The sequence below is a fragment of the Boleophthalmus pectinirostris genome, unplaced genomic scaffold (assembly GCF_026225935.1).
Source record: "Boleophthalmus pectinirostris isolate CB_2022bp ecotype Guang Dong unplaced genomic scaffold, ASM2622593v1 HiC_scaffold_21, whole genome shotgun sequence".
NCBI lineage: Eukaryota > Metazoa > Chordata > Actinopteri > Gobiiformes > Gobiidae > Boleophthalmus > Boleophthalmus pectinirostris.
Genome location: NW_026571175.1, coordinates 32,380,444 through 32,393,282, shown reverse-complemented (window position 1 = coordinate 32,393,282; position 12,839 = coordinate 32,380,444). Strand labels below are relative to the sequence as shown.

General features: G+C 38.8%; 1 protein-coding gene across 1 annotated transcript in view; it reads right to left on the bottom strand.

The window, feature by feature from the left end:
* The window catches only part of scin (scinderin), a 51,630-nt gene extending 49,765 nt beyond the window's left edge, over positions 1-1,865 (bottom strand). The window contains exon 1 of the mRNA XM_055157663.1: positions 1,583-1,865. Coding sequence (XP_055013638.1) covers positions 1,583-1,769 — 187 coding nt within the window. The 5' untranslated portion in view covers positions 1,770-1,865. The remainder of the gene's footprint in view (positions 1-1,582) is intronic.
* Between the last annotated feature and the right edge of the window lie 10,974 nt (positions 1,866-12,839).

Genomic DNA, 12,839 nt, shown 5'->3' with positions numbered 1-12,839 from the left:
GTTTGGGGGCCCTAAGCAGCCATCTACTTTTGCCTAATGGTAGCGCCGCCCCTGAGTTTTATCACGATTTGAGTCAATTTCACTTGACGAGTAAATTATCTATGAATGGACCAAGACTTAAATTAGAAAATACATCTTGTTACACTTAAAATAAGAAAAACAACAACTTTTTACACTTAAAATAAGAAACAAACTCGAATATTGCTTGAATTAAGAAAAACTCACTTATTCCATTGGTGGATAATTTGACTTGTCAAGTTGAATCGACTCCAATAAAGTAAAATATTATTAATTTAAGTCATTTTAATTTACGTAGATATCGTTTTTTCCCCACTGTGTAACAAAACGGAGCACTTCTTCCATCACCGCCTGTTCATAACTCTTCATAACTCGCAAAGTAGACGACCTCATAAACCGAGCCGACCATTAACACGAATGAATCCCGCTGGAAACACTCAGACAGATTGCAACGCTGAGCCGCACTCTTATGATTTAAAGCGGCACTGCGGAACTTTTTTTTTGCTCGGTCAGTCGTTTGCTGATCGCCACGGAAATCAAGCCAAGTTAAGTTTAGTCAACGTTTATGCGCGTGTCGGTAACAGTGTAGCTCTAAAACACCTGTAATTACATAAATGCAGGTTTAATGCCGTACTGTGGGACATTCGAGGCAAAGCAAAAACATCACCATGGAGACAAAAAGGTGGCGCACGTACTAGAAAAGTTACAGCGTGCGTTGTGCAAGATTTGAAGACATTTTATAAAGATAGAAGCGGCTATTGAAGTAAAATAAATCCATTGCGGGAGGTTTAATCAAAGCGTAAAGTGTTTCATCCTTCGAGAATCAGGAAGTTCACTGTTAGCATGCTAGTTGTGATGCCAAAACAAACCAAAAAAGATGCGAAAAGCGCTCATAAACTCATCATTAGTGACGATCTGAACGTATAATTTAAGTGAGGAGAAACTTTGGACCACTGCAAACTGTTTTTAGTTCAGTTTTTCAGGTTTTTAAGACTGAAAAAATCTGCATTTTTAATATTTTATTGCATTTTCTTTCACTTTAATCCTTCAACTCTACTATATGTTTTTAAAAATCTGTTCTCTAAACTAAAAATAAGAATACATTGTGGTCAAAAAATACAAATTCCAACACCAACAAGCGCTCTTTTCTGATATTAATACAGTTTCAGCACTTATACACTGGACAAAAACAACATCTAGGTAAATTTAAATTACTTTAATTAATAATATTTTACTTTATTTGAGTCAATTCAGCTTGACAAGTAAAATAATCCACTAATGGAATAAGTGTGTTTTTCTTAATTCAAGCAATATTCGATTTTGTTTCTTATTTTAAGTGCAAAAAGTTGTTGTTTTTAAGTGTAGTAAGATGTATTTTCATATTTTAGAACAAAAAGTCTATAGATAATTTTACTCGTCAAGTGAAATTAACTCAAATCGTGATAAAACTTTCCTAATTCAAGCCATCTGAACTTGACTAGATGCTGTTTTTTGCCGCGTACTACCACAAAAACCTGATATTTTCTCATATTTTCTTCTCATTCTTAACATAACTGCACCTTACCTAACCAGAAGTGCAGTTGGTAGTAGTAGGTGTCTCTCTTCTTTATCGTATTCAGGATCACGTAAGCATCTCCAGTGTAGAAGCTCCCATGCAAATTCTCCGGCACGGGCACCAGCTCTATGTTCTCGATCCTCCAGATGTGCAGCCCGACCTCCTTCGCCTTCAGGAACTCCTTATGCTGCACCATCGTGAACAGATATTAATGAAAAAAGAAGGGAAGTATGTGTAGTAGTAGTAGTATTTTGAGTCCACAGTGCGTCTCTGTTGTGCTTGAGCTTTTGCAGAGGCTGGTGGTTTTATAGACGGAGGCTGCGTGAGGGGGCGTGGCCGAGTCTGTACACACACACACACACACACTCAGAGGAGGAGAAGCGCAGAAAGCAGAAGGCAAATACAGGGAAATGAGTGGAGACAGATTTTGCAAATGCATAAAGAAAATACAGAAGATGGAAAAAGATGGAAGAAGAAGGTGTTTTGAAAGAGCCTGAGTTACAATCTGTGTGTCGTTCGTTCAGTCGTTTTTCAATGTAAATAGTAACAAAAATAAGAAAGTGAAAAAACACCTATTTTCTTTGTTATTTGTCTCCAAAAACAAAATGAAAAAAAAAAAGGATAATGATTTGTTTTTTTCAGTTTGCGATTTTGTGTTTCCCGTTTCCGTAACTTAAACTGCGATTTTGGACTGAACCAGAACTGAACCAGGACTAAACCAGGGGTAAACCAGGACTGAAACAGGATTGAAACAGGACTAAACCAGAACTTAAACAGGATTGAACCAGGACTTAAACAGGACTACAACAGGACTAAAACAGGACTAAAACAGGACTAAACCAGGACTAAAACAGGACTGAAACAGGACTGAACCAGGACTAAAACAAGACTAAAACAGGACTGAAACAGGACTAAAACAGGACTGAAACAGGACTGAACCAGGACTAAAACAAGACTGAACCAGGACTAAACCAGGACATAAACAGGACTAAAACAGGACTAAACCAGGAATAAACCAGGACTGAAACAGGACTGAACCAGGACTAAAACAAGACTAAAACAGGACTAAAACAGGACTGAAACAGGACTAAACCAGGACTGAACCAGGACTAAACCAGGACATAAACAGGACTAAAACAGGACTGAACCAGGACTGAACCAGGACTGAAACAGGACTGAAACAGGACTGAACCAGGACTAAAACAAGACTTAACCAGGACTAAAACAGGACTGAAACAGGATTGAACCAGGACTGAAACGGGACTACAACAGGACTAAACCAGGATTAAATTGGGACTGAACCAGGACTAAAACAGGACTGAAACAGGACTAAACCAGGACTGAACCAGGACTAAAACAGGACTAAACCAGGACTAAACCAGGACTACAGCAGGACTAAAACAGGACTAAACCAGGACTAAATCAGGACTGAAACAGGACTGAAATAGAACTAAAACAGGACTAAACCGGTCTCAGTTCTGATCCCGGTCTCATTGTGTGGTTGTTGGATGGTCTTTGGAATCCCAAAACTAAAATATGACAAAATCAGAACCAAAAACAAAAGCGATATGGCTCAAAAGACTCGAAAAGATCGGCTTTGACAATACACACATCCCACTGGGAAATCAAACACGGCTGATGCTTGATGCTCACTTTTTCGGAGGAGCCTTCTCAGTATGTGTTCCGCGATGACCGGAAGTTCGAAATTCGGGATGCATGTATAAATAAATATAAAATTATGATGGCAAAAGATGATCCCGATGGTGCGAGCTTTATCTCCTCAGGCAGGTCGCTCCAAAGCCGAGGCAAAGGCCGGACTGAAAAGACTCCATCACCTTCGTCCGGAGTCTGGACTCTGGAACAGACGCAGGGACCTAAGGAGGATCTGAAACTGTGGGAGGCTCGTATGGGGTTAAAAATTCAGAAATATAACTTGGTGCAAGACCTAAACAAGCTTTAAAAGTGACAGTAAAGTACAATGTTAAAATCATGCCAGTGAGGAGAAGAGGCGCTGCATTCTGAACCAGTTGGAGGCAGGAGATTTGGAGTCGAGGCCGGAGAGAAGGGAGTTAAAATAGTCTAGACGGGAGAAGATGAGCACGACTTTTTCCGGATCAGGGCAGGAGAGGATAGTTTTGATTTGACTAATTGTGCGGAGGTGGAGAAAACAGGATTGGGCAACTTTTTTGATGTGAAGGTGGAAGTTGAGGAAGTGAGAGTCAAAAATGACGCGGAGGTTTCCGGTAGCAGCGGGGGCGATGCTGGGAGCGAGACGGCCGAGACTGTTGCTGATATGAGAGGCGGATTGTGATGTCATGTGGTAATACAGGAAGTGCTCCACTGTGTTTTTAAACTCCACACACCTTCACTAGAATCATCTGGATCATTTCAGAGCTGGAAATGCAAATCTCTACTGAACAAAACGTGAAAAGCAGCGTGAAAACTACCACTTCACGACATCAAAAAATGGAACAGAGCATTTTGAGCTGAGTCTTGTTTGACTATTTTAAAGTTTCATAATATTTAAAGCATCAGGTCAAAGGAAACAAGCAGCAAAAGGCAGCAGAACAGCCACACCACGCTTCCGAACCCTGTGCAAATCAGGTTTAAGAAAAAAAAGTTCATAAAGCAGAATTTGGCAAAAAAATTAAAAAAAATAAAAATAAATAAATACATTAAATACATAAAATAAAATATTAAAATAAATAAAAAAATAATAAAAAAATACATAAATAAAATAAAATAAATATTCAAAACACACAGAAAAAAAACATATTCGTAAAAATACAGAGAATGAAGAAACAATGAAACAATAATGATACATATAAAAATAAAGATGGATTTGTTTTTAATTCTTTGTTTTGTTTTCAGAGTCTTGTTTAACCATTTTAAAGTTTCATAATATTTAAAGCATTTAGGTCAAAGGAAACAAGCAGCAAAACAGCCACACCACGCTTCTGAACCCTGTGTAAATCAGGTTTAAGAAAAAAAAATAAAATACGTAAAGCAGAATTTGGCAAAAAAAAATAAAATACATAAATAATAATAAATAATAATTAAAATAAAAATAATAAATACATCAATAAAATTAAATTCGGTTTATTTTCATAATATTCAAAACACAGAAAAAAAAACTATTTGCAAAAATACAGAGAATGAAGAAACAATGAAACAATAATAATACATATAAAAATAAAGATGGATTTTGTTTTTAATTCTTTGTTTTCAGGGTCTTGTTTAACCATTTAAAAGTTTCATAATATTTAAAGCATTTAGGTCAAAGGAAACAAGCAGCAAAACAGCCACACAACTTTACTGAATCCAATGTAAATCAGGTTTGAGAGAGAGAGAAAAAAAAATAAAAAAAAAATTGTAGAGCAGAATTTGGCAAAAACAAAACAAAAAAAAAACAATAAATAAATAAATTTTAAAAATATAAATACATAAATAAAATTAAAATGTCTGTGTTTAAAAAATATTTAAAACACAGGAAAAAATCATAAATGTAAAAATACAGAGAATGATGAAACAATGAAGCAATAATAAAGATGGATTTAATTCTTGTTTAACCATTTTAAGGTTTCACAATATTTAAAGGATATTTAGGTCACGTCCCTCACATCACCTGGAATGCTTCACTGTGGAACATTCCAGGTTACTGTCAGTGCCCCGAGTAACAAGCAAATCAAAGTGACAGGCTGATAGTCACACTGACACTTTTTTTTTTCTTTTTATAGTTTTGTACCGTAAAGTGTTGAGGAGTAAATAAATATAATAAGTTAAAATTGGTCACATACTTAAGAGCCCATATTACAACATTTTCTGATCTGTTATAATGTTGTTTCCTCATCACAAACAGACCTGGAGTTGTGTTTTGTTTTGTTTCATTCACACATCCTGAATATTTCCACACACCTTCACTAGAATCATTTGGATCATTTCAGCTCTGGAATTGGGGAGCTGTTCACTTGAAAACCACCTCTTCATGACATCACAAGGTGGAACAGAGCATCTTGAGCTATGGAGATGTACAGACTAATAATAAAGTGTTACTCAAACGTGTGTGAATGAAACAAAACACAACTCCAGGTCTGTTTCTGAGGAGGTTACAACATTATAACATGGCTTAATAAAGATGCATTGTGTAACTTTTCTGGTGGAGGGTCCGTCACCTGCTTGTTTCTATGGATATGTCATTGATCTGCCTGAAATGTTCCAAAGTAGTATTAAAAGTATTAAAGTGTTTCAAGTGTATAAAGTGTATTAAAGTATGAAAGAGCCACTAAACACCAAAATCACTTTTTTTCTACTGATTATCTGTGTAAATGTGTCTAAAATAGAAGTGTATCTCTATCCCTGGACTTATTTTGGCATTGTAGTGCATATTTAAGTTAAAAATCAGACATTTGGGTCAAAATCGTGTCTGTAACAGCCTCTTTAGGATCAATTACGGCCAGGACATTTGGATTTTCGGGTTGGACTAACGGCGCCGATGAGTCAGATGCAGGTTATTAAGTAGCGGGCACAGACACTGGCGTCTACGGGCAAAATATGAGGAGCTCCTCTCAGCCCCGCCCCGACCTGGCACCGCCGGGCACCGTGATGTCCCGCCGTGTCTGGAGAAAAGAGAAACGGTAAGGCAGTAATATCATGTTTGGTCAGAAATGAGTTCATGTGATTTTGTTCGTATTTGAGAGCTCGTTTATCATGTGACTAAATATCGTGAAAAATATTGAGCTCAAAATTGACCTTTGACCCTTATTTGTCAGTTCCTGTTCTGTTCTGCTTTTGTATCATGAGCCAAAAATAAGGAGTCGTGCGAAGACAAAAGGCAGAAACTGTGTCTGTTACTGGAGGAGAACAGAAACTGACAAATAAGTGTCAAAGGTCAATTTTGAGCTTAATATTTTTAGCATAAAAATATTTCTTCATTATAGCAAATAGTTGTCAAATTTTGGAAGCCCGACCTATTATACATTTGTCTGGACAAAACAGAAATTTTATAAAAAGTCATTTTTCTCAGTTTTACACTCCACTACACTACAAGTTGAAGTCTTTTGCCTTTGTAGGTCACAGATGTCAGTGCAGGTTTCACTTTGTGGAAATCCTCTGACCTTGTTCGTTGGATGATAAGTGGATGCATTTTTTATTTAACCAATCGCTGCTATTTGGTCGTGACTAACGGGGCTAACTGGTATATTAAGCTTTTCCCAAATCCTGTAGGAAGAAGGACAATAACGTCTTTCCCCTTGATAAAATTCACCAAAACATTCTCTTTAAATCCTCAATCTCAGGAATCATTGACAACACAGAGTATATGGCTCTTTGTTGATTGGCTGGTGCCTAGACTCACACTTCCGAGGTTCTTGCAAACCTTCTAGTGTATTCCTGATTCCTGACCTAGTCACTGGAGAAAAATGAAATTGAGCAGAGGCACTAGGTGGCGCCAGCCTGGCTAATTATCACCTATTTCTATGGATGACATTAAATGATATTAAAGGGCCACTAAACACCAAAATCACTTGGTGTAAATGGGTCTAAAATAGAAGTGTATCTCTATCCCTGGCCTCAGACGTTTGGGTCAAAGTCGTGTCTGTAACGGCCTCTTCAGGATCAACTATTAGAATTTTCAGATTGGACTAACGGCCACCGATGAGTCAGATGCAGGTTATTACGTGACGAGCACAATCACTGGCGTTTACGGGCGAACGTGAAGAGCCCCTCTCAGTTTCACTGCTCTTCATGGTGAAACTCGCATCGCTGTCACTCTCCATTGACAGTATGTTATTACTAGTTCTCACTTACCAGCGCTGTCACTCATAGGTCAAGCCCCGCCCCACACCATCACCTCACCTGCGCTCCCACAGGCGTCTACAGGCGGGACGTGAGGAGCCCCTCTCAGCCCCTACCTGGCACCACCATGTCCCATCCTGTCTGGAGAAAAGGGAAACGACGTGATCCGAGCACAAATGTCCGCTGTTTCAAAGGCTACGTTCAGACTGCAGGGCTTAACGCTCAATTCCGATTTTTTTGTGAAATCCGATGCTTTTGCGAGGTCGTTCACATAAATGCGACTTGTATGTGACTCCAGTATGAACGGTAAACGGTCCGAAAGTGTCCCGCATGTGCACTGGAGGACATGACGGCGTCAACCGCAGTGAGCGTCTCTGTGTTTACGGAAGTTGTCCAAACATGGACCCGAGCATTGAGCACCTGGAGATTTTAAAGTTCCTCTCGTACCGGAGCCAGAACATGAACAACTTACTTGTTTTAAGGAGGAGATTGAGAAGGAGAAGGAGGAGGTTTTTGTGGGGCAGCGGCAGCGACGTCTGTTGAAAGGAACGTGTGGATGTGGAGACGGAGCCAAGAGTGGTGAGTGGTGATGTGCTTCACTTCAGTGACACGGAGTTCATTAACAATTTTCACCTACTTCAGCGCAGAATAGTGACATTTGTGGCTTGTTGATAACGTGTAGGTTGGATGAATGCGCTTTGACCGTTCAGACTGAAGTCACATGTCAAAAGATCAGATTTGCATCGATTTCAGGACCACATTTCGAAGTGGTCTGGGTCGCATTTGAAAAAATCGGATCTGTGTGGTTCAGACTGTCATTAAAAGATCAGATACAGGTCACATAGGGGCCAAAAAAATCGGATTTGGGTCACTTCAGGCTGCAGTCTGAACGCAGTCTGGAGTGCACCGGTGTTGGATTGTTGTTGCTGTCGGTCGGCTGTCAATCATCGCTCCAGAGCCCGCCCCACACCCGCCCCCCCGAATCTGCCAACTTTGCTTAGGGTTGGATTAAAGCTTCGGGAGGGTGTTTAATAGCTTTGTAAACAGCTCAACTTTACATTTATTCAACTACAGGTGCTTTTATAGGGCAAAAATACCTCAAAAACAAACATTCTGACTGTGAGCGAGGTCGTCTCTCCAGTTTCCACAGAGCTGACCTGTAACTTGGCCTGGTTTGGTCTGGATGATAGAAAGATTTTTGACAATCCAGACAAAGCAACAACATCTCCGTGGAGAAAAGCATTTGACGGAGCCTCCACCAGAAAAGTGACACAATGCACCTTTAAATCTCACAAGAGTCAGTTCTGCGTAACATCGGACCTTTAAACAGTGTCTCTCTGTTCTGTTTGGGCGTTCAGGGGCCGCATCCAAACCCTGCCCGTGTGCACACTTGCTCCTCACACTCGTATTCTCCACACAGAGCGACAAGAATGAAGCTTTTCACGGAGGAGGAAGAGGAAGAGATCAGAAATAGCCGGTCTAAAAACAGCGTGGATTTATTGGAAAGGGGCAGGGTGACTGGGCTGTGGCCTCTGCACACTTTGAATATTGATGTTTTTATTGCTCAAGGTTGGACTTCTCTCTTAAAGATGTTTTAAATATAGGCAAAGCTCAGGTGAATAAGAACGGGTGAGTATGACACTAAATACGACACTAAATTAACTCTTGTGAACTTTTTACCTCGTCAAAAACAAACCTGGAGCTGGACTGACTTGTCATTAGGTGCATTTTCATAAAGTTGTGTTGTGTTCTACTTTAAGATTTTGATTAGATTGCCATCAGTATTATCTTAAAAACACAAACACCTACTTTTATACACACAGGAGCTTCCTCTGGTGTATTTCTCCTCCGTCTAATATTTAAATATAGATTTAGGAAGGGGGTTTCCACAGTTTTTGAGAGAAGAGGAACTATGACCAGGTGTCTCCATGAGCAGGACCTACTGATTTTAAGATTTTACTGATCACTTTTAAAGCTTGTTTAAGTCTTGCACCAAGTTATATTTCAGAACTTTTAACCCCGCATGAGCCCTTCACAGCCTTAGATCTTCAGGTAGGTCCTTGTGTCCAGTCTCCTACAGCCTTAGATCTTCAGCCAGGTCCTCTACAGCCTTAGATCTTCAAGCAAGTCCTTGTGGCTCTTCCTCTTCAGCCTTCGATCTTCAGCCAGGTCTCTCTAACTGTTCCTCTTCAGTCTTAGCTCTTCAGGCAGGTTCCTGTAGCTGTTCCAAAGTCGATGCTCTGGACAAAAGGTGATGGAGCCTTTTCAGTTCGTGCACCACAGCTTTGGAATGATCTGCTGAGGAGATAAGACTAGTAGTATCAGTACAGTCGAAAAAGTTACACAGTGCACCTTTAAAGCTTATTTTTAACAAGTGGTCTTTCCTGAACAGTTTTTAACTTAATTTGTTCCTTTTATTTCTATTTCTTTATTTATTCTAATTAGTTGAATATTTGATCCTATTTTTACCTGATCTGACTGTCTGCCTCATTGTTTTATTTTAATGCTTACAGCAGTTTGTAAACCTTGTTTTTAAAGTGCTTTATAAATAAAGATGAATAATTATTTATTATGAATAAATATGAGTCTATTTTTGGTTTAGCCCAGAGTCTCTGCTTGTGAACTGGTTTAGGCCTTTGTATTATCATTGATATAAGCGTCTGCAGCTGCAGCGTGCACTTCCTGTTTCACACGTTGTGGTTTGATGGTTTGGTCAGATCAGGACGTGAGTAACGAACATATGAAGGATTTTGCAGATTTAACTGTGAACTAATGTCAGCTCAACTTTATGCACATAACAGTTACTAAACTCCTGCTAACTCTGCTCCAAACTCTGAGTTTTGTGTCTGAGAGGAGATAAACCCTGAGTTAACTCTTAAACTCAACATTTATTTAACCTCCTCTGTGAAACTGGGTCAGTGTGTCAAAAACTTTCTGTAGTTTATAATGAAAAATAAAGGAGAAAAAGTGAAGGAAAAAATATCACAGGCGACTGAAAAACACAACACATTTCTGCAGATTTCCGTTTCATTCACACACGTTTAACACACAAACCTGCATATTTACTTCTCTCAAATGGAAAACACTCGCGGTGTCATGTGGTGATACAGGAAGTGCTCCACTGGGTTTTTAAACTCCATACACCTTCACTAGAATCATTTGGATAATTTCAGCCCTGGAATTGCCAATCTCCACTGAACCAAAGTTAAAATATATCTGTTAACTTGAAAACTATCTGTAGATGACATCACAAGGTAGAACAGAGCATTTTGAGCTTTGGAGATGAGACAGACATTAATAACGTGTTTCTCAAACTTGTGTGAATGAAACAAAACACAACTCCACATGTTTTTGAGGAGGATTCTAACACGGCTTAAACTCACAAGAGATTTGCGTGTAATATAAAACCATTAACAATTTACACCAAAGTTATAATTTGCAAGATTAACTCCAGAACAAAAAAAGCAGACTGTTGATTCTTTTTTCTCACATTATTGTCATGTGTATGATGGGGCTCTATAGTGTCCATAGGGCACAGGTGTCAAACATGCGGCCCGGGGGCCAGATCCGGCCCTCCAAGACCTTTAATCTGGCCCTCGGCTGATTTTCTACTAAAATATTTTAATTTTATTTTTTATTAAAATATTGTTAACTTTCTGCGGTGCTGAGCAGAGCAGCATCTCCAGCGTCTCTGTACGTGGCCCCTCCCACCAGAGCAGCACAAATGAAGACTTGTCTCTTTCCAAACGCTCTTAAAGGACGATCGTTTTGACTGTTGACCGTGACACCCTCATCAGAAAAATGTCCAACATGAGAAAAGTGGACGTCGCGTGCAGGATTTACCAAGAAAAATTGACTTATTCCTATTTATACAAGTTAATGTTAAAGAAGTTCATATTAAAACATTGTGTTGAAATTGTATTTTTCTTAAAGTTTCAGGTTGTTCATAATATATTCATAATAACATTTTGTAAAAGAAAGAGTTCATCAATTTAAAAAAAAGATTTCTGTAATAGATTTGTGTTTCTCTGCACAAATATTTGAACTTATTGTTATGTTTGGGGTTTATATGACATGAGTTTTCTGATCCGGCCCCTTTGGGATCAAAGTAGGTTGGATACGACCCCCAGACCAAAATGAGTTTGATACCCCTGCCATAGGGCCTCGCCAAGAGCAAAGCAGACCAGTTTTTTTCTTTTTTTAGTCTCAAAGTTATTATTTAGGCTTCCTGAAAGTGATCCAAATGATTCTAGTGAAGGTGTGTGAACTTAAAACTGTTAAAAATATGTATACGCCTAAATAAGTAAACATGCAAGGCCCTTTAAACCTCACAAGATTCAAGTTTGTGTAATACAGGACTTTTAATTCAACAGGTCACTATCACATGAGCGTTAGAATACATTAAAGTCTGGTCATCAGTCATTACTCTTACACATCATGTCCGTTAAAATCACTTTGAGTCACATGAACGGAGAATCACGAGTCCACAGTTCAACATTTCAGTCGTTTAAAATAGAAAATCTGTCTACTAGTAACTAAATATTCTGGTTTTTAAAGAGGAAAAGAAACTTGCAAACCGCTACAAATAGGTTTTGAAATGTGTGGGATTCCTGAGAGTTAAAGAGCTGATGATGGACGGTGGTTTTGATGATGCTCCAAGTCTGACGTAATTTGGGGAAATACTTGTTGTTTGTTGTGAGTCTAAATGTAGTTTTACACAAATTAAGAAGCAATTTGTAAATGTGGGACCAATAGTGAGTAATGCTGTAATAGAATAATGGATTAGAAAGCACCTCCCACCTCATATTTTTCATTATTTTGTATAAGAAGTTGTATTTTTTGTATATTTAATGTGCATATTCTGGGGAGGCACACAGTCAGGTGAAGGCCTCGCAGGTCCTAATTGTAAAATGTGCCCAGATGTGAATAGTGTGGTCATAGTTTTTCTCTTTCAGTGCATAAAGCAGGAGTCACCAAACTTTTTTCTCTGGGGGTCACATTATCACTCCGTGGCTCTGACGTGGGCTGGGGTCGGGTCGGGGTCGTGAAACAGAATTAACGCAGATTATATTCTTTGAAAACCACCACACTTTCTTTACACATCAGACAAACTGCACGGTCCTTACACCAAACAAAAAAATAATCGGTCGTCCACTGTTCTTTGAAAACTCTGCACTTTTGGTTACGTTTTCATACTTTAACCCTCTCCAGGCAGACGTTGCAGATTTGCAACAGCTAAATTCCAAGTACCTACTTACTCCACATCCATATTTTATGAGTTTTTTTTACTCAGGAGCCTTTTCTCCCATCCATGCTGATCAACATGGGCGATACAAAATACTTTTTTTGTTTACAAAGGATAAAAAAGTCAGGATTGTATATTACTACCCCATATTATAATTCTCCCCAAATATCAGATTTTTCCTGATACTAAAAATTAATTTGAGCCTGAGAGGGTTAATACGAACCATTT